Source organism: Strix aluco, chromosome 5, assembly GCF_031877795.1.
Source record: "Strix aluco isolate bStrAlu1 chromosome 5, bStrAlu1.hap1, whole genome shotgun sequence".
NCBI classification, from domain to species: Eukaryota; Metazoa; Chordata; class Aves; order Strigiformes; family Strigidae; genus Strix; species Strix aluco.
In genome coordinates, this window is record NC_133935.1 from 33,115,332 (window position 1) to 33,138,720 (window position 23,389).

At 37.3% G+C, this 23,389-nt stretch overlaps 1 protein-coding gene across 3 annotated transcripts in view; it reads right to left on the reverse strand.

The window, feature by feature from the left end:
• Positions 1-863: 863 nt before the first annotated feature.
• The window catches only part of IFT56 (intraflagellar transport 56), a 52,043-nt gene continuing 29,517 nt past the window's right edge, over positions 864-23,389 (reverse strand). For all 3 annotated transcript variants that reach the window (XM_074826837.1, XM_074826836.1, XM_074826834.1), the window contains 6 exons: positions 17,893-17,981; positions 12,264-12,347; positions 10,008-10,077; positions 7,107-7,213; positions 3,420-3,553; positions 864-2,067 (listed from right to left, as the gene is read on the reverse strand). In XM_074826837.1, coding sequence (XP_074682938.1) covers positions 1,956-2,067; positions 3,420-3,553; positions 7,107-7,213; positions 10,008-10,077; positions 12,264-12,347; positions 17,893-17,981 — 596 coding nt within the window. In that variant the 3' untranslated portion in view covers positions 864-1,955. The remainder of the gene's footprint in view (positions 2,068-3,419; positions 3,554-7,106; positions 7,214-10,007; positions 10,078-12,263; positions 12,348-17,892; positions 17,982-23,389) is intronic.

The following is a 23,389-nucleotide window of genomic DNA, read 5'->3' on the forward strand; positions in this document are numbered from 1 at the left end:
TATGTCTTAAATGACAAAAGCTTTATTACCAGTCAATAAAATGCACTGTGCTAAAACACACATTATTTAGCATATCAAATATGACTTTGTGACTACAGTGAATAAAGGTGAGGTTTTAAAAAACTTCTTCGCTGGTCATGGACAAAGAATTTAAAATTAGTCCCCCAAGCCCTTATGCTGCAATGCCATCACACTTATGTCAGAAGATTCAACCAACATGCAAAATGGGCTGCAATGGATTTGGATGCTCTTCAGCTATCCTGCAGGTTAAACTTCAATAAAGGGAGTAATTAGATGCATTCAACATCTGCTACAAAGCCACCAACATGGTTTTTTGAAGCTTTGTACCAAGACTCATAATTGTATTCCTGATCTCTTTCCAAGTTAATTAAACTGGGAGGGAAAAGAAAAATACCTTTTACAAGTGAAACGTGTTTTGTAACTGCTTTCAGTGAAAATACTGCTCCTTTCATGCCTCTTTTGAATGAGTGTAAAGTTGCCCCTGCTGAAAGGCTGTTATTGTTGCTAGTATGATGGATCAGTTTTCTAAATGTAAATGCAAGTAGCCACAACTATCAAGGTACTTCTAGGTACCTGAATAATGATACCCACAGTTTTTGCTTAAAGCAGTAAAAACACTGACATGTTATATGGCAGAAAGGTGTATATGTTCCATACACACCCAGCCTCCTTATTTTCAGCAAACTACCATAAAATCAGGACCAAGGCCATTGGCTTGCCTTTGACTGATTACTGAACATGCATTTAATGACCAGTCACAAATCTGCCTCCTCTTCAGCAAAATGAATATACTATTTCAACTTCCGCAGTATGAAGCAACACAGACCAACAAGACATTCAACTGGAGATTCAATTAGGAGCTTTAATGAAAGCATGGACAGTAGAGAACATGGTATTCGGAGTTTCCTCCCCAAAAGATAAAAAAATCCTTTGTAAGTATTTTACAAATTTACAAAATGTAGATTTTCCTTTTACAAATAAGATACAAATGTTTTTCACTACAAAATGAATAATATATTCCTATGTTATAACTGTTGCCTTCTTTTAGAATTATGTATTCCCTGAACTGTTCTCCTTAAAAAACAGGAGAGTATAATAAATCCAGAAGTATAATAAACATATTGCTAATGAGGGTGGTAAATGCTGAAGAAAATGATTCAAAACATCCAGTTCTTTTATCCATCAGATTGCTAAACTAAATGGATTACTCACATGAAGTATATTAACATAAATAAATGTTTTGAATGTCAAACCTCAAAGCAAGATTGAACAATAGTCAGTCAAATCTCCATGCTCTGAAAAAGATATTAAGAGAGAAAACAATCCTTATCGCCAAAAAAAAGGAAGTGAAGGTATTAGTATTGAGGTTTATCCAGAAAAGGACAGTGTTCAGAATATGGTTTGTATTTTACCCCAGACAGGTAATACATAGAAGTCTTTATGTATTATCTGATACCCTAGTAATGGCTTTTGGTTGTCACCGTCATCCTCTCTACGTGCCACATTCCATCACTTGCTGAAGTAGATTTGTCTCAGTCATTTAACAAATGATTCTTCTCCAGAGGCCAGAAGGCTTGCTGAAAAAAACCCCCCAAAGCAGTCCAGTAACTCATGTGAGAAATCTGGGGAACATCTGAGGAACATTTTGATTTGTGGACAGGTGTATTTACTACTAAAAAACTGAAACACTGAATGAGGAATGGAGAGTGGTGCAACAGAAGAGGTACCAGTAAAGCTTTAACAAAAAAACCCCCTACTTGCTGTATGGTTTGCAATCTCACTGCACTACACTCTTGCTCAGCTGGATCAACCTGTTTGATTGTCTAAAGTCCTGCACAGAAGGAGATACCCAGAATGCACAGGAAAAACCAAGACTCACATCTTACAGCCACACACAGAGTAGTAACCAACCCGGTCCATTCTGTGACACTAACTTAAACGGGGACTCTGTTCTCCTTGGCCCACTTTTTCATGATGCGGACAATGTATTCTACTTGAGAATTACCAGTGCTCTTCAGAAGATGCAGTACTTCCCGTAGAGTCTCTCTACAAAGGTGAAAAGCAAAGATTTAAATGAGAGTAAGACTTAACTGATACAATAACCAACTACCCACATCCAAACTATTTTGAAAAACATCATTCCTAGACAGAGAGGTCCACCCATCTGCAGAGCAGGAATAGGTAGAAATGCACAGTGGATGAGATCCCAGGGGACACACACAGAAAAAAGGTCATGTATACAACTGCAACAAGGAGAGAAATTAAGTAAAAAAAAAAATCAGCAAAATGTAATTAGTTTGGAGTTTAGTGTGCATGCATGAGTGTGTTTATAAATAAATCCTTACTCTTGTAAAATAGTTTCCCAGAACAAAGCACTTTTTTTTTTTGTCTTTAATGCTACTTGCTAGTCTTCAGAACGGCAACATCTAGCTTAATGCTGCCAAAGCGCCTTACATATAAATACAAATAGCATCAAAATGAACATTACCAATAGGATAAACCAATATGAAGCTGCGGTTTGCCAGCTACTTTACAGCAAGAACTTGTATGCACATTGAAAAACAGGCAAGCTATGTGTATTTTACTGCATTTATTACAGTAATTGCTAAAAGGACACTTGAAGGGTGCAGTAGTTAATGAGATTATTCCAGCAGAGAAGGGAATGCAAGGAAGGTGTAGAAGCCAAGATACACACCTACCAGTCATGCACGAAACAGGAACTTTGGCCAGAGGACAGTGGCCATCTGGCATCACAGCAGAATATTCCCGAGGGGACAGTTCTTAAATACAACTTCACTACTCACTCTCATTCTCCCATCCAGTGAAATGGGTGAAAAGCAAAATTAGCAGTAACGTAGATAATTTCCTTCAAGCTTTCATCAAGTAAGTATATTTGTCTGACATGGACAGTGTCTTCAGAAAGCAAATTTTAGTGAAAATACAGTTGCATCTACTCATTGTTTAGAGAAATCATGTCCTTCCTACAGCACTGAGTAAATGTTTCCTTAGTTCTATGAACCTTAAAATGTCATGGGACAGTTTTCCATTCTTACGCTATCAACATGAAATGAGGTTCTTTTCCTTCAGTTCATGAACATACTACATTTATAACTTAGCTCTTCTTAGTATAATGACTAATGTAGTTTGGTTTCCTACAGTTCATAGCATTCACTGGTAAGTTATTCTCCACCATATATTCTATAATTGTTGGTGTGGAAGATACACTTCAAATTGAATACTGCATATGGAACCACTGGGCAGAGTGTCTATTCTCTGAAAGGTCAGTAAAAATTGGAAGAGGACATGTAGTCCTGAAGCTAAGATTATGATTCTGGCTTACAGCTAACTGGAAATAGGAAAAGAGCAAAATAAATTCAGATACAACACAAAATACTCACTTTGCTTCTCGGCCAGCTAAGATCATTTGAAAGACACCCACACAAGCACCTCTCTTGCCTTCCCAGTATTCAGGATTACTGTCTAGTTTCTCCAGAACATCAAACGCTTTGGCTGAATAGTAAAATTGATGCATCTGCACAGAAAGTGAAACATTATTCCTGACTATATGGACACCTTTCAAAAGGAGATTAAAAATTTTGAGCTCAGTTTTCTGAAATCAGCGAGTCGTAGAAGCAATGTGTGTTTTCCTGTTTTTCTGCCGGCAGCAAGTGACACAGAACAGGCACATTTCAATTCTACACAGGGAAACAGGTGGTATTAGAACATTACTGCTCTATGTCTTTGAACACATTATAGGCAAACGGCACTGTGAACTTTATCAGTAGGCAACGATCAGCACTGTTGTTTTGATCATATACAGGTAACATTAGCTTACAGAAATTCTTTTTACGAGGTGCCCTATCTAGTGTTGTACCAACTATACCAAAGTCCTTGATAGAATATCAACTTCAAACTAGTCCAAACATTTGAAAACAGAACCACTTTTCCTCATGTAGAGATGGTCACAGAGACATATTTGGATGTCTTTTGGGTTTAACTTAGAGCTAAACTTTTTTCTTCACTGTTACAGTACAGTATGAAATAAGATTCTGTGACCAAAATTTTCCTGAGCATAGGAAAATCCACTGTGTAGCCTATCTTTTCTGCTTTAGGTTCTTTACTTGTAAATGGGAACAAGAAGCAAGCTGGTTGGCAAGTCAGTGTGAAAGGAGTGACCACAGTAACTGTGGCTTTTGAAGGCAGCATAACTCGTGTGGACCTTATCTATGACTGTGAGTGTTCTTCATTTGGGCAAGCCTGAACAGCAATATGTTTGTGGCTAGCATCTTCCCTTGAGAGAGCACAGAAGGTAGACTGAGCACAACCTCCCATCCTTTGGTGGCTGGAAGCCTGCATCTGCTGAGAAAAAAGGACAGGCTGTGGGAGTTACATTTGGAAACCTTAGTCAGAGAAACACAGGCACTACAGAATGAGTAATAATTCCCCTTTCTTCACATAAATGGTGATTTTAACCACAGGTGGCTGGCAAGCACTTAAATGGATGGGAATAAAGATAGTACAAACAGCATCAGATGTGTCAGCTAAAAAGAAAAAATTGAATACTGATCTCTCCAAACTGGCATCTGATCTAGTTCCATGAAGCAGGAAATGCTTCACCCCAAGTCATGTGCTGTTCCCTATATGGATAAGATGGGCTATTGCATGAAAAGCAGCAAGATATTAGCCAGAAGTCCTGCATCCTAACTTCCTCGCTGAATAGCTTCTATCAGCATACCAATGAGGCATCCAAGCACACCTAGTCTCAGGACTCTGTTGACCTTGCTCCATCCATGTTCATTCAGCATTCTGTTGAATGAAGCCTAGTGCAACCGCCTTCTTAAGTTACAGCTATGGTGCTGTCTGTGGACCTCCAATATAATATGTTTCAGAAAAAAACTGGAAAATGCTACATAAACTCAAACAACATGGGCCTTGCCATTTAGTGGAAGAGGTACAAACAGTTGGTAGTGTAGAAAGACAAATTATAATACTATAGTAATCATTAAATTCCTTGGTCTCTGGAGCAGTCATTCATGGCCATATGGAGACATAATTAGGCTGAAAAATTTAGTCCTGTAAGAACAGTTTTTAAGACCTCTAAATAAATCCAAAGTGTGGAGCTGATTCTCCTGTAGAGTACAATAAGATTTTGAGAACAACTTAGGCAAAGTAATCAACTGATTCAAGTGAGACTTAAAATGGTCTAGAGAGAGATTTTACATAAGGTCTGATTGTCAACTTGCTTACACAAATTGCAGGTACAGGAAACAGAAGAGGCATAAACACCTGCTTGAGCAACAAGACTTTTAGGGTGACATGGTGGATTGAATACTTGAAAGATGTGCAAGAGATAATTTGCTCAGTTTTAGAAGAATGCTTTTGAGATCACAAGGCAGATTTTCTGACTTTCAGTTATGTGTTAGGATTTTGAGAACACATTACTTTGTCAGATGAAGGAAAAAAGCAAAAAAGAATATTACAAGTAGTATGTGGATATTGCTGCTCTTTGGAGAGCTTGTCTGAACTGAGAATCATTGGGAGGTTTTCCAATAGGACTCAGTTTACTAGCTTTCCTCTATGATGGCAAGTTTGGTCACTGTAATAAGCCTATGCTAATAGCTGCTAGCTCTTGTGTATTCACTTGCACTAGGCTCCACCGAACCAGCTTCATGAGCTTTACACCTATTATCTGTGTTCTGCTCTTCTCACATCAGCCTTCTTAAAAAAAACGAACTACTATATTTGCACAATCACAAAATTACAATCTGTCTTTATATTTAATTTAATCTAAAATAACTTCAGTCCACCTTCTGGCTCTAGTCAATACATTCTGAAAACTGGATGGCCTGTGTCTCATCATGACACTTTTCCAAAGAACGTAATTTTCTCCTATCACTGAGCTGCTCCTCCTCTAGGTCCCAGGCCAGGGCAATCATCCTTGTAGAGGGCAGAGAGGATGCTGGATGCAGCATCCTATTATTGTCTACTGAAATCTTGCACAGTAGTACTCTGCACAGGACAACCAATTTTTCTTTCTCCTATAGCACCATTTACAATCCTGTCAAACAAGTTTTCTTTATATGCCTCTACATCCATCCTGTGGATCAAGCTTTCATGGTTTTTTTCCATGCTTTTCTAAACAGCAAAAAGACTTGAACCGGAGCTAAGTCTCACTGTGTATAGACACCATCTGAATAACTGGATGTTAGGAATTTAGGCAGAATTGTAATCAGCTTCCCAAAATCTCTTCATTATTAACATAGCTTTGTATAAACTAGAATTTGGAGGTGTGCCAGCAGTGCATTAGCACAGAGCATCAGAACTAGTAAACACAATCTAGAAGCTTAGTACAAGTGAGGTAGAACATATTTTAACTTGTTCTAACTTGTCCAGAGCATCCCTACTAAAGTGGACATTGTCTTGTCTAGCTCGACTTTTACAGATGTTAGACAGCTTAGTCTAACCTCATCTCTTTAAAAGTCCCCTCTAGAAGAGGTTCAAAAGAAGAACTATTATGTGTTAGCAGGGATCCCACTGTAGGCAGTTAAGCTCACTGTTTTTTCTGAATAGTTTTATTCCTAATGACTAGACACCCCCCATGTCTCTCTGCCCTGCTTGGGCAGATAGAATAGTAGTTGTGGGAATTCTCTTTCCATTTCCTTATGATTAACAAGGGAGAATCTCCCATTGCCATTACAAGCTTTAAGGAAAAAATAACGTTGTCCTAGAAAAAAAAAGGTAGCATGAGGTTCCTTGCTGAATCTATGCTAGATTTTTTTTTCTTAAAAGTTTCTTGTAATTTCTACCAACAATGAATCCCTACTAGGAGAAGAGACTGTTATCGTTATCGATGGCTCAAGCATGCAGTAATTTACCAACATTTTAATCAGTGGGTTGTCTACCAAGAAGGCCTGTAGGTTAAAATACTGACTAATCCTTGCCAACTCATCTACATTATTAGACATCCCATGGTTATAAAAGAAAGTTCACTAGTAATGACAATGATTGAAAGTATCAAAAAAATGGCTGTTGGTACAATCACTGAATTAACATGCTATACACCAAGCTCTAAAGAGAAGACTCACTTTGTAGCAATCATTTGCAATGAGCTGCAATAGGTTAAAGGACTCCCCTGAGGTTTCCATCTTCAGATAGAGCTTCCAGGCCAGCTGTGGTTTCTTATTCATAATATCTGCAATAACAACAAAAAGCTGGGTTTGCAAAAAGAATACGCCATGCACAATACTCAATGGCAGGTGGAATAAATGTTCCTAAATTTCTTTGCTTAATGTAAATGCATGTCTCACCCTGTGAGCATGAGGTTGGGAAAGGAAACTTGTCCTTATCTTCTGCCTTACTAGTGATAACAGCAAATTTATCAGAGAATACCAACGTCAAGAGGAATAATTATGGCATTTACATCTCAATTTATATTTCACAGATACAGCAGTAAGCACAACTCTCATGATTTCAGACGTGATTAAGGAACAGAATGGAAAGCACAAGAGAAGTTATTTTATGCAGGACAATGAACTGTGGCAATCCATTTAGATGGTGAGATTTAGGATTATGTGTTCTTACACACAGAAAAATTTTAATTGGCACCTAACTGAGGTTTTTAATACCTGGTGCCCACCTCAATCTAAACATTCAATTCCCATGATTCATAACAAACCAAAAGCGGGGGAGGAGGGGGCAAAGCCCCTCCAAGCATAAAAAAAATTATTATGCATCTACTAGAAAACTGTTTCCAAATTCCTGAGACTTTGTGCCGGTTTTAAATTTGCCTATATGACTAGAATTTTTCACTGGCCTTTAACTATACACAATTAGAAATAAAAGAATCTGAATCTTCCGTCTCAGCTAGTGGAAATTCTAGAAGGATGTCTGAACACAAATTGTTCTGTAACTTCATTTTCTGGAAATAAGAACCCATTCTGTTGAATCTGAGGTTGATATTGGTAATTCCAGACTCATTCAAGTACTGGGAGAAAAGAAAATGAAATTAAGTATTCCTTTCTTTTTCAAGTCTTACCAGCTACTCAGAGAGTAGCTGGCTGTTCACACATGGACCACTCTCGTGCTCTTTCAAAAGAGGGACTCTTTAGCTTATTATATCTGTGCCCACTGTGCCAATACATGTGTTGCAGGTAGAATGGGTGGCAATCATCAACAATAAACATGTAACACCAAATCACAGGATTTATAGACACTTCTCGTTTAGGAAGCTGCAAGACATCAAATCAGGCTTTTATTTCATCTGCTCCAGATACCATACACAGTGGCAAACAGCCAGGTCTTAATTTCCAAATAACAACCCACCTATCTACAGAAATGGAATACTGTGCTAATTCAATGGTTTTTTACCTTCTCTAAGAAGAATTTGATATAAATAGTACAATAACATTAAACAAAAAAATACTGTCTAGGATCCCAAAAAGATGCATCTCTGGTACTTTTTGCCATTTGGAAATATTTCAGCATTGAGTTGTTTACAACTCAATACCTAATCATACTCTGACATGAATGTATTATAATGCTTTGTAATTTCTACAGCAGCTTTTATCCAGAGGATCTAATAGTAATTTACATACTTGACACAAAAAGATAACTATATTCATCACTGAACAGTTGTTTCTGCAAAGAATTCTAGCAGCTGTTTTGGGAAGGAAAAATCAAAATTTTAAGACAGACACAAAAGAATACAGCAGCTCTACTGAAACTTCAGCAGGAATTCAGAATGGCAAAAGGCACACTCAAGAATAAATAGCAACTCCTATGAAAGAGCTACAAAATTTTTAATTGATAATATGTGTTAATTCTACTTGTATAATAAGTAGCACCTTCAAAGAGTTCTGCATCCCCAGATGTATGTCAAAGAACTAGTATAGCACAGAATCAAAGAGATGAACACTGTCTACTGAACAACCATGAACTCCCTTTGCAATGGGAGCTCTCCCATCAAAAAAAAAAAAAATCACATTAAACATTCACATATAAAACACTCAAACACAACCACGTACTGCAGCTTAATGAAAAAGGAAATAAACTGGCACATTCTAAAATAGAGTCATAGATAGGCATCCATAGATGTGATGTGCCTGTCTGTAAAGATCACGTTAGAGATGTTAACCACATCTGCGATATGGTACAATGTCCCAAAACATACATATTTACATTCCAAGTACAACTGCTGAAAATTGTTTGATAAGACAACATTTTTGTATTGGGGCACTGTAAGGAAAACAAATTAGCCTAGGGAGTCTCACACTTGAGTCACTGGAAAAGCCCACCTCTATACTATTTTGCCTGTGGCACTGTAGCTATATCTGTAATGAGGTGTACTCTGCAATGTTTTAAAAACTGGTTCAGAAAAACTAAATAAAATTTGCTCTAGGATATTAAACATAGCAAAAGTTTTCTGGGTTCAAGGAAAGAACAATACAGTTTTGGAAGAAAAAACATGCTGGAGATTTTAAAGGACATCCCTCAGGCACAGGAATTTAGACAACACGAAGAGTAACGTGGTAAGAGGAAAAATACCGTGTATGCGTGCCTGATTCTTCTCTTCCTTAAAGATCTGACATTGGCTACTCTTAGACAGACCTTTGGGCCTGACCCAGTATGGATGCTTCTATTTTATGTTTTATTCTGAACATTTTAGAGTTGTAACTCAAGTCTTTTAAGACAGAAAATCTTCACCCAAGAAACTGAGTAGACAATTGAAAAGAAAAAGGTTCACTGGTTAGGACAAAGCTGCATTGATGGAACTATAACAGCATTGCACTGAAGGAGTAATTGCTTACTAAAGCCAGATGTATGAAAGGTGCAATAACCACCCACGCTATAACTAGTGCAATCAGCTTTTCACTTTCACAGTCCTGAATCCACCTACAACATTAAATTCAATTAGGAAAGTGGATTGCCAAGACTGATGCAATAGAGGAGGATCTGTATTCTGCAACGTTGAGAGTTAAGTGACTCACAGCAGCGAGCTAGCCAGCTAAGGTAAACAAAATCATTCTTTATCTTCTCGCTCTGGATCAAAAGGAACACCTGCAGGAAGAAGGAAAAAGAAAGATTATACATGCATGTACTTTTAAACAAACTGAAGGCAGACCTGCCTCGTTTCAACATGCAGCTAAGGCTTAAGACACATGAGCAAGAAAAATTAGGGTATTGCAAGCAGGTGTAGGGGCATTTCTCTGTGTTGGGTAGGTGGAGGATTCAAACAGTGCCATGCTTATCAAGGGACTTCTGCAGCTTCAAAACGCCAAGCTGTGCAGAGGGTGCGGCCTGCTCTGAACAAGTGCCAGTGGGTGGCCATGCAACACAAGCAGCACAAAGGAACACTGGGCCTGTGGGAAAAGCTATTTGAATGTGTTTGTTTAGAAAGCAATGCAAGCAATTACATTAGCATCTTCTTGAAATACCAGAAGTTTCACATATATAGGAGCCTTTCCTCCCCATACATGTTAGAGATCATTCCAGGTCAGCAATAAGCCATTTCTAACCATTTTGGTTTCAGTAAGGTTCTGAGGCAAAACATTCATCTTTTGTAACTTACTGTACAAATACAGGTTTATTACATTCTACATCTAAAGGGATGCATGGGGGGGAAGTTATACATTTTAAAACGTACTCTGGCTTTGCTCACAGAAAAAAGCCATTTGTGCCTCTCTGCAGGTATATTTGTAACTATACTAGGATGCTACTGGCAAAACTCAAAATATGTTTATAGGAGCAGATGCATGTACTGGAACAGCGAGTTCCACAAATTACTGACATTTTTATTGGTTAAACATTGTCAATCCCTCAACTGGGGGGGGGGGAGTGGAAGGGGTAAGAGGGGAAAAATAAAAAGAAAGCAGCATTATCACTGTAAGTAGCACTTTATCATAGCTTTTATTTCACTATGTCCAGGGAGATAAGCTTTTAAATAACTTAATAAGTGCTATATGTGGAGATATTTTACAAGTTTATGAGACACCAGGGAAGTGTGATCTTTATATGAAATTGTCATCACAATCGAAGATCAGACTTTAGGCCAGACTAATCAATTTAATTACATAATTCTGTTATTTAAATGCATCAGCTACATAACATAAGTTTATCTAGAATAATTTGTAAGAACATAAGAGGAAAAATGTGGATTAACAGCAGTTTACACCTTTGTGTTTCTGCCTGGCTGCAGTTAAAGCTTACTTACAGCATTATCATTTTTATGCCTCGGGAATCAGCACAGCCTGCTAGCATAGTTTTTAAAGATACCTGCATTTTTATTAAGCTAACTAAACTAAAGCAGGTTAATTGAAACATATATCCATTTTGTCTTGGACATTTTTCTTAAAGAGAGATGCAATTTCAGCTCACAGAAATTAAGGGTGCTGGGGAAAAAAAGAAAACAAACCTAAAACCAAACCAAACCAAAAACCAAACCAATCAAACAAAAAAACCCTCTAAAATCCCAAACCAAAAAACCCAAGGGGCTCTGTTGTCAAGAAACCTTAAGAGTTAAAAAGTTAGAAACAGAGGGAAAGAAAACCCCAAACAACCAAACCTATATGATTCACTTTAGACTATGCGGTTGTTTTTTTTTTTTTTCTGGCTTGCCTTCTTTGTGGTCTTGTGGAAAATGTTGCTTCCATCTTCATAACTGCTATTTGCTTTTGCATATTTTAGTTGTAATTAAGTTTCAACTGCACATAGACACAAAAAATGCTGCATGTAGAAGTTAATATCTTCCAGCTGCATCTGGATGCTGCTGAATAAGATAGCGAGCACTTCCTCTTTTCCTCCCACATCTCCCAGAGTAAGAGATTTTATTTATTTTTTTTTTAACCACAGATTTCTAGGGACACCTAGAAGCTCTTAACTATTCAGTGTCTTTTACTCAGCATGCCCTAGTCAGTCTGAACAATAAATCAGCCTGGGATCCCAGACAAAGCATAGGAAATCTGATTAAGAGGGCATTCTTTGATCAATTAGAGATAGCTGCAAGCACTCTTGTGATGCCCCACAAGCAGCAGACTCCCCATATACCTCACATTACAAGATTAGCAAGATAATCTTTTCTGAATAGTGTTAACTGAGAGTTTCAGTTCCTCTAAGGGGAAGATGATGTTCCACACAATCTGCTTATTTTCAACCAACATGAAGATGTGTAAGGAGAAAATGAAGGAAAGAGGGCACTGTGTGGGAAATGTTTCCATTGTTGTTTTTTAAAGAAAATAAATACATACCTCTTCAGCCTCACTAAAATTGCCCATGGCAGCTTTGGCTTGGGCATAGTTGAAGTTAAAAGTGTCATCGTTGTAGAAGTAGCTCTGGAAAATGAGACACACACAAACCCCAAATAAATACAACAAAAACCCCCTCCTCTCATGGTATAACAACATCAAAAGTATCTCCCCCTGCCTCAATCTGAGTCAAACTATATCAAGACAATAGAAAGGAAAAAGAAAAACCCACATTATGAATATACGGCATTTATAAACAGTGGGTAGAAAATTACTGACCGGCTTTCCATCCTACATTTGTGACTACAAACACAGCTGGAACATTCCACAGTATTAACCATGAGAGATCTGGAGAATGCTCCAAGCTCAAAATTGCAGTGGCAGCTTTTGTGGGTATAATTTTCACTTTGGGCATGTGAAGACATGCTGTGCTGCCATGGTCTCTCACCTCCCAAGCACTTATTTCACCACTAGGATGGTAAATAGGCAGTTGACTCCCTAATGGCTTAAGCAGATGAACAGTTTGTTTTTCCAAGACTTCTCAAGGTTCAACAAGAGATCCTGTGGATCTGGTTATGTGACAGATGCTAGTCTGACACATTGGATCACATGATGAAGATGGAACCACAGTACTGGGGTTCAGCCAGGCAGCACACCCTGTAATAGGACTTTCTTAAGCTTAAGCCTTGCTTACAGGCACCCTTCTCTCTCTCTATCTGAAGTGCAACACTAAGTGTTTCTCTCTCATAATATTAGACTGGACACACCTGGTTAATGACAGATCAGGTTGATTTAGCTGTATCTTTTCTGGAAAGCTGCATGGGCCAAAGCAGGAAATATAACTCTAGGTACTGGTTAGCCTGATGTTTGGGTTTGACCCATATAGCTTAGATTTGATCATGGTCAGATGCCCAGATTAAAGTATAACTCAGATGACCACAAGTCAGCTGAGTGTGTTCAACATTCAGCACTGTCCTACACTGCAGCACCAGTAGACCTGGCAGAGGTAAGGTGGAACACAATACTACAGCTACAAGTGTGGATGGGATTGAGGATCCCTGCTGAGGAGAGGGTTCCCTGCTTATGAAAGAGCATGGGAAACAAGCTAGGTGGTTCATCCACTACAGTTACTCTAAGAAAAGCCTTTCTGGGTGCGTAACAGCAAGGTGTGTGAAAGAAACGTTTTTCCTTATATAATCTATAAAAGAAACAGAACATGTGTAGGAAGATCAAACTTTTGTTTTGTAACCTCATTAAAGATTGAGGAAGAGATAAAAAGCATAGTTGGGACTGTACAAAAGATACAGTAAGCAAGGGGAAAAACGCTTTCCCAGTGCTCTCTATCTTCTTTCATGATGCAGGGACACTTGATGAACCTCTTCCCTTCCCTGTCACAGGCAGTCAACAAAGGGTACTAATCCAGTCCACCCACATACATCAAGCTAGTGCCTTGAGAGGAGAGGTGGGGGATTGCCACCATTTGCCAGATGTCTAGGTTTCACCCAAATAGTCTATGTTAGGGTCCAAAAGCTGGCAAATTTAGCAAGCCATGTGAAAGCATGAGGATGAACCAATCGGGTGAATCTTAAGCTCAGTTTGTGAAAACATTTCAGTACCCTTAGGGTGAACTAACTGGTTTCACCGTATGAGAATTACAACACTTTACTGTATTCTTCCTCAGTGATAGTTTCGTGTGAATCAGCAGAAGTCCCAGGTTAAACAAAGCTGGTGAGCAAGATGCTTAGTTTTACTGCATTAATAGTTTCTTCTGTTCAAATAGCCCACATTGTATTTTTGAATTAAAACGGAAAATAAACTTGTCAGCAACCAAACTCAAAAACTGTGTCATTTTATCCTGGTTGTATTAGTGCTACATACCAGACCTGCTGCAAAAACAAAACCAGTAGAAATGAACTAGTGCCGCTGATAGTGCAACACGTTCACAGCAGCTAAATGTTTTGGTTTTGTTTTTCTTTCTTTTCTTTCTTTTTTTAAACCACATTATACGTACTGCACTTCACTCTTCTGTGGTCTTTTCAGTAGCCTTCAATTTTTTCATAAAACTGTGCTCTGAGTGATGTCCATTTCAATGAGATGCTCAGATACTCAGTTGAACAATGAAGCATTCATTGTGGCCAGAACTCAGCTGATCCTGAATTAGCTTGTCTTCTCAGATGATCCTCAGTGTTATAACGTCACCCTCAGGGCAGCTGGCAATACACTTATAATAAGGTGTCCTTTGAGACATTCTCATGCCTAAAGCAGTTTTAATCAATCATGGATGAAGGTGGTGTTTCCTGAGAGAATATCGTGCAAACAATCTTCACAGAGTACACAGCTCCACTTAAAGAGCTGCAGAGATTTTAATGAAGTTTATTCCTGTGAATGAAACACAAAGGTGACTGTAAAGCCACCTAAACCTTGCCTGTAACATGGTACACGAAGAATTATTTGCATCCCTATGACCTGAAGAGAAGGGGGATGACCTAAGTAAATCTGATCGGTGGCCAGTCTCAGCTAAAAAATTATGAGAATGATCAACTACTTCCTTAGTCCTTGCTATTTATCAACTGCATTATGTCTCAAGTTACCAGCATTTATGATTCCCTTCAATTTAACAAATACATATTTTACTTAAGCTTGATCATTTTGCAACTTGCTAGATAAAAATCTATAAAACCTTCCAAACGTGCAACCTCAACCCTACTCTGAACTATGACAATGAGTTCCACAAACTGAGTTTTGAGAGAGACAAAATATATTTTCTTAGAAAAGACATTGTGAATTTGCTGCCATTCCAGAGAGCTGTATCTTGTTTTCAGCCTCTCCTAATACAAATGGAGGTTTCAGATCTACCTTGTTACTCTAATTCTCATTTTGTGTAATTTTATTTTCTTAACTTCTATCTATAGCAAAAAATATCTATCTCCTAAATCTCTTAAGACAATATTTGAATTTCTAATTATTCTCTGAATCACCTTTCTTTCCGCATTTGAGGGGGTAGTGACTAGTATTTCAAATAAGAGTATACCACTGTGCAATGAAAGGCATCAATCTTTTTTTATATCGAATTTTCTTTACTTAGCTTAATATTTTGTTTCACTTTTATAAATGCATTCACATTACAACTGTGTGAAAACCGAGGGAATATTTAAAAAAAAATTATTATATTTGCCTAAATATGGGTCAAATCAAAAGAGATATATGGTTACTGATGCCAAAGGATTGTATATGTGGACAAGTCCAGCTTGCAAGCTGAGATCCACATGCATGTGTTATAATCTGTGACAGTATTTCTACATACTTTCAGCAAAACATCTAAGTTTTTAAAACAAAACACAATACCCAAACAAGCAGTCAGATAACCCTTTCCCTCTCCTATGCACACATAATAAAATAGTTTCTCCCATATCTGACAAGGTAAGAATGCTCATTCTTCTAGTTGATAAACATAGCAGGATTGAAGGCTTGCAAATACCTGTCACTATTTCTGCTTCCCTCCTGAGAGTTATTAAACATTAGATCTATTCCTCACCTATATTTCCCTCTGCATGGGCTCTTACTAACATCTTACAAAATAACACTGAGTATTCTGTGCTCTTTCTTTTCCCTTCAGATCTTCTTTCCAACCCCTCCTACAACACTTCCCTTTATACCCTCAGATGCAAGAACCATCTCACCTAAACCCCTCCCTGTGGCACTGCTCTTGTCTCATGGCTCTGACCTATCCTCTGAGCACTCTAACGCCCACTTTCACCCCCTTAATTTCTGTTTAGTATCTTCATTTCTGGCTCTTTCCTTTACAAACACTAGTCTTACTTTCCAATATTAATGACAACTCCACTTGCCTCCCCAGATGCTACTCCTCTCTCATTTCTAAGCTTTCCTATATACCTTGGAGGTGGTGAGTAACTGCATTTAACTTGAACCTTTTCAGGTTAGAACTAGTTGTTTAAAGGAAATGGAAAGAACCGGGCATTTCTATGGGGTGATGTGGGAATTAAGAATTGGTGGTTAGCAAAATGTAAACTGACCTTGAGGTTAGAAGAACGTTTGTGGATAACTGAGGCAACATTATGGAACACCGTGTTGTGTGAAAAACAACAGTAAAAAACACCACCTGCAGAGTGTGGTGAGCACGTGAGCAGTAAACAGGCAAAACCTGAAGGTCAGTAGGATGTAAAAGTAAAAACGAACCTATGTAAACAGGTGGTAATAAATTGGGAGCTTGCACACAGTGCAGCAGCATTTGCTCTTGGCAATGTCCCCCCTTCAATAAACTGGTGTGAGTTTGTCATTATTCAGTGTGTCACCCTGATCCTGGCTGGACCGAGATCGACCGGGTGACTTATTCCATTCCAGGATAAGTGTAAGAAATACATAGGATGAATTCTCCCCTGGAAATTACCATCTGCCCCCGTTAGCTATAGACTGAGACCAGATGAACATAACGAGAACTCTGACTTTTAGATGGCTCAGGTTAGGCAAAACAAATCTCACTGTTAGTTTCCAGCTATCCTTTTCTTCAGTTACACACACACTCCAAACTGGGGGGGTGTGTGGTGGTGGAGTGTCTCTTCATTCCACTATAGTGGAGCCATTCCAGTGGTTACAGACACTTGGGGTTTCCTCAATGACCGCTTCCCAGACAAAGTTTAGAAACATTACACTTTCATCATTTTTCACCCATCAGCTGCTTTTGGCACCATTACAACCACGTTTTTCTTTAGCTCTCATCCTCCTTAGAACATTGTAATTATGCTCATTTTGTGTATCTCCCTAACAATTTCTTTTTAGATTCTTGTTCCTCTGCCTACCAAATACAGAGTTCTTACAACTCTAGTTTCAAATCACTGGAACAAGACTGCAATCACTTAACTCTATAATCACACTCCAGCCTCTCTCTTTTTCCTCACATCTGATTTATAACTGGATATTTGTAAGTTATACCCATTCTATCCATTGAATTCTGGTGTTCTGATAATACTGCATTATGATAACTGCAAACTCCTTCTCTTACTTTGAAAAATGCAACATTGCCTGCAGGGTACCACTTAGATTATTTCTGCTAAAATAATATTCTCAGTTTACTGCTTTGGTAATACTGCCCTATCTTAGCTCTTCAGCGACTGCTTTCCCTGTAAAATATAAGCATTAATACTTCTGGAGTCCTTCATGTCCTCTCTTCCTTACACACTCTTGTTCACGAAAATGTTGTCCCCAAGTATTAACCAGTGACAATAATCTCCATAATTTCATAAATCTTAAGAAAACATTTGGGTTTTTTCCTCCATATTGCCCACCCCATAAATATCCACAATTTTTTTCATTGTTTTCCTTTAATTTTCTTCATCTTCTGTGATGCCACCAGAAAGCCTGATACTGGTTAAATTGTGTGATGAGACCATCATGCCCACCATGCTGCACAATGCTATCTTATAAACCGCTTCTTTACATTTAGATCTATCTGCTGTAATGACCACTTATGTCCTACTCTTGTTCCTGTGTTTTGTTCTTACTGTTGTGTTTCTCAATCTTTTTATGTTTACATAGTGTCTCACATGGTATAGTCTAATTCTGTAAGTAGTGATTCCATGCATTAGAGTACTACCAATAGTAAATAAATACTAACCTTGATTGAGTTGAGGTAAATCAGGACATTACCAAACTGTCTAAGAAGAAAGAAGCAGGAGGACATGCATTGTCTCCCTGGAATGGTATCTAAAATTCGAAAGATAAATGCAGATTGTAGAAATTATCATTTAGAAAATCACATGGTAACGGAAATCACTGCCAAGATTGCTGGCGACTATGAAGCTAACTTCTAAAAATAGTGTAACTTGCCTTTTCAGGCAAAGGACCATACTAGAGGTTAGAAAAACTATTAGATCATCTTGTCAACTTTCTTTACACCATACAATAACTATTGCAAGACTGTATTCAAAAGCAAATTCTACAGCGACAAATTCTTTAAGTAACAGGCCTTTACCATGACACAATTTATGTAGCATAATTTTACCATGAATTATTCTTATTCTTGGGAAACAACACTTGATACAAAGCCTGAGTTTGTTATTTTATCCTCATTAGCCTTTTTTCTTTAGAAGTATGCTTTTCAGTTATCTTGGACAAAGAAGCTCTACATATTTAATTTTACTTCCAGTAAGAGAGTAAACTTGATACACTGAAAATATTGTTATTAAAATAAAATTAATGCATGCACAGGAAAAATACTCAATTATAAAATACAATATGAAAATTAGTTTCCATGCCTTTGGGATTACCACATTGCTCACAAGCAGTAAAGTCATAAATATGTTAGGCATATCAGTTCAAATGAGTGTCAGTAAACTTCTCTGCTATCTACGTCATCATAAACTTTTGCTGCCATCATACTATGCTGTCATCTACTCTGAAATTGCAAGCTGTGTTACTGAAAAACTATTTCAAAGCTTTTTTAGAGACTCCAAGGTAAGTTTACTAAGACTAATTTTTGTTAGACCCAGCCAGCAGAGATTGGTGAGAGATGGATGAACCCAAGTAGCAGCCAGGAAGGCATAAATGCAAGTGATGCCAAATCACTACTATTTCACTACGTCAAATGATCTTTAGAGAGAATGCTGCTCTGTGCAGTTTGGTAAAGTGACAAGAGATAATGTCCTAAGGCTATCAACAGCCCTGAAGTAATCTGCTCCTGTAGGTTAGTTACCATCAATCCAACCACACTAGAAAATGAAAATATATTTTCTGTATACAGAAATTTCATGTATCTGAAGACCAATATTTTGATTCCATACCACTGCACAAAATATAGCATTCCACTGGAAAATTGTACCTTCTCCTTTAAATAAGGTAGGGTAGTAATTATTCCCGGAAAGTACTATATAAGATCTCAAAATATATTTCAAAGGAAAGCAGAATATTCTCATTTTTTATCTTTTAGCACTAGGAGATACTCAGCTTGGGTGTCCTGTCATTTCCATATAGAAACAATCCATCCTTATCTATGTCTGAACCACATCATTCAGTCCTCCAACTTAAGAAAATTATTTGGTTATTCATTAAGTGTTCCCTTCTGAACAGAAACTGGCCTGTATATTTATCTGTCCCTTTTTACATTCAGGCATACTTATCATGACAGATATCATGACCTGACAGGGCAACAACAAAAACAGTTTTCCTCCACTCTTTTTTTTATTGTAATGAGAATGCAGGTACCTCAGAAGTGCTCCTTTTCTCTCACATTCAATTTTTGAAGTTCATAAACTCACAGCAATTTATTTTAAACAAAATTTTAAAAATGCAAATAAGACTTAAAACTGAGAATACATTTTCAGTAAAAATGAATCACAGTAACAAAATATTAGAACCACGCTTTTATTTTCCCATATATGATTGGAGAGTTTCTAGGTTCCAGTATTTATTCTTAAGTTTGCATTTTGGCAGAAAATTTTGTTATCCCAGCATACCATTCTCCATACACTTTTAGTGAAAGATTTCATTAAAAACCCAAACAAGCAAAACATCTGTAAATCTCATACAACTCAGCAATGAATACTACTAGTGACAAGAAAACTAGAGTTTTATAGTTCTAATTCATCCCATGTGACTCATGCAGGAAGAGGAAAAAGTTCTCATTTTGAAAAATTACTTAGGGTGACCTAAGAATACTTCAAAGAAAAGACTGCACAAAGGCCAGAAGAAACGTTTCATTCCTCCCACTCAACATCAGATATGCCTGATTTGATCCTAAAAGAGGACCACTGAAAATGAAAGGGGTGCTTTTCTCCATTGTGGATGCAGAGGTTTTAGGGTAGTTTGTAAGACTTATGTTAAACACTTGAAATACTGCATTTAATGGAAATGTTAATGTTCATTTACTTTTACTAATGTTCCCCTTGCCCCATTTCCTCCTTAACTTATCTCAGAAATCTGATCTGTTTAATTTTCCATTCAGCTGAGATCCTGGGAGAAGAGCATGAGAATTAACTATAAAAATCTAGTTATATCCTCCTTTGTAATGCTGGTTCCATTTCATGTCATTGGGATTAAGAGTTTGTATTAAGCTTAAAAAAACCCTGTAAACCAAGCTGCTGTTCTGACTGTTATTTATTGCTGCTAGAGGGTGAATATTGACTCCTACACTGTAAGTGCTTCCTGGGTTTTTTTGTTGTTGTTGTTTTGGGTGTCCCTACTCCTCTTAAAGTAGGGACATGAGATGAAATGTGTACATATATTGGAAAGGACTTTCACATTAATTCTGTTTGCTTTATGTTCCTTGAACCTCCAAGTCAGAGATCTAATTAAAAATAGCAAAGGGCTTAATTGATGACTCCAAATTACTTTACAAATATATGACACTATTCTCCCTAAACTGCCTGTTGCTGCTTTTTTCTTAATGCAGTCATGGGATTTCTACAGTTAACAAGCAAGTCAGAAAGACAGGATCTTGTTTTGAAAAAATATTCTACATCTTCATTTTAATCCATTCATTTTTGATAATCCACATTAAAATCAGGAGCCTTGTAGGCCCAGTTGTGAGCAAAAACACAGCATATGATTTTCTCACTCTAGCAAACACAACCTACTTTTGTACTACAAATCTGCAAAGCAGCTAAGTAACTTGATAAAGATCTTAAACAGACAATCTAGTGGTACTAGCTCCTTGCATGGATTGGCCCAGTGGGAAGTGTTGAAGCATGACTTACATGCTTGAATAGCACAGCTGGCTACTTAGCAAAAGCCCAAGTATACAAACAGCAAGAATTCTGTTCTTCGTTCTAGATCCAGCAAACCAAAGGCAGCAGATCAAAAATGACCACAAATATACAACATTGTGGCTAATATGCTAAGTTACATAAGAACATAAAAATTATCATATTGGATGCAAAGCCCATCTGGTTCAGAAGCTTGCTGAGTAAGAATACACAGCTATAGAAATAATATTCTCTGATTTCACATGTAAGACATGCTGTAGTATGTAATGCCACTTCCTTTGATGTTTCTCACAGCTTCCAACAATCTGCACTGAGGACTTTCATCACTGAAAAATTTGTGTTAAACAGCCAATGGGCTTTTCTTCTACAGATTTCTTTATACCTTCTGGTTCTTGCAAGATTCTGTATCAAATAAGTTGTGTTATGTGAAAAAGTAATTTGTGCTGTTTGCTTTAGTTGTCTTGCATGATGATTTATGTCAATGATCCTTGTTTTTTGTACGGTACAGTAAGTAATTCTTCTCTATTCCTCTTCTCCTTGTCATTTATGATGTTCTGTATGTGTTGGAACATAACCAAACTCAGTCATCATTTTCCAGGCCATGTATCCTCCTTCATTCAATCTCTCCTTGTTCAAGAAACTATACCCTTTCTCTGATCATCCATGCTGTCTTTATCGTTCCCTATCTTGTTCTATCATTTTTTTAAAATATAAGAACCAGAACTCCAGACAGTATTCAAGAAAGGGAACTAGATCTGTATACAATGACACAGTAATTATTTTTATTTTGTTCTTTCCTCATCAATTCCTAAGATTGCCTCCAACTTTTCTGGTAATTTTGCAAATATATTTTAAGGGTTTCCGCCCCCCCCATGTACTACTTTGCATTTATCAAAGCTAAATTTAATTTGCATATTATTACTCAGCCTCATATATTCTTCCACAGCTTTCATCATTGTGGAAGCTTTCATTTTTCCTACTATGGGTAATTTTGTATCATTGGCAAACCTAGTCATGCCATTATTTGTCTCCTATAGCTCATTAATTATGAATACGAGCCCTTTCTTTAAAGAAACAAAAGGTTCTTTCAAGTGTTCAAATCAGGTGCATTTTATCCTTTTCACTGCTACTTCACTGAAAATTTTCTGTTAGAAATGAGAAAGGTTATTGTGTAGCTTCCCTTCTTGAAATGAGTTCTGTGGAAATTTTTTTTGAGGTATTTGCTAACACATGGATTTTGAATTTGATTATACTTGGATCACACTCAGATCACTGTAACAAAACTGGATTTTCATAATAAATTTTCAAATGAGGTTCTGTGTAATCTCTCTATTGGTCTAGAGTCAACTGTTCACTTGTATGTTCTAAGAAAGATGAAAACTTAGCATTTAAAAATTCATTCTCTATATCATGTCATGTCATTGCATTTACTAGGTCAATAGGGGCAGAATAGAATTCTCCAACTATTATTTCATTATCTTTCTATATAAAATCTCTAACCTCTTTAATATGCCAGTCACTGTTCCCATCCAGGCTGGCTGGTGAATAATTTAGCCTCAATACGATGAGTCTCCTATCTAAGCATGTAATTTAAAACAATTTTATGTTACTCACTGATAAAGAAAAGATATTTATTTTGAGAGAAGGTTTCTATAATGTTTAGAACCATTTCTCCACTGGCACCACCTATTTAGTAATATCCCATTGTAAATTAAATATGAACAATATCCTACACGTTACCATCCTCCTATCACATTTAAAAAATTATTTTACGTTTATAGCTTCCTCTTCTAAAACCAGGTGTTCCACTTTATTCATCTTCTTGTAAAACATCTAATATTTGTATAAAAACACTTACATATTTGGTCTTCATGTGTTTGCTTTTTGTTATGTCCTATCTAAACTGAACTCTGTTTACCACTTCTATTCCTTATCTACAGTTTGTTGACCTCCACCTGTCCTTCATTTGAGGATACAAAAAAACCCTCACAGTATTTTACCTTTAAAGGAGTTACCTTGAACTGTGTGCTCTTCTGTATATCAGCTTTCTCCCACAAGTTTTTAAAAAGATGACAAAGCAGTCTTACATGGAAGTACCAAGAATGTAACATGCTTGCAGTACTAATGTTTCCATTTACCTTTAGTTGGAACCAATCCTTCCCATAGGCTCATTTTTTTCAATTAACCCACCTTCCTAATTGGACTACATTTCTGTTCACCCTCCTCTTTTTTTTTTTTTTTCCCCTCATCCATACCTCAAGTCTCAGCCTCTCTATCTTGTTTTGCATATGGGTTTAAAAATATTTCACAGTAAAATTAAGTCTTCTAGCTTCCTAACAATTTAAATTTTGGTTTTGGGCTCTATCTTCACTACACATCTTTTCAGGATAACTTTTCTCTGACTATCTCTGT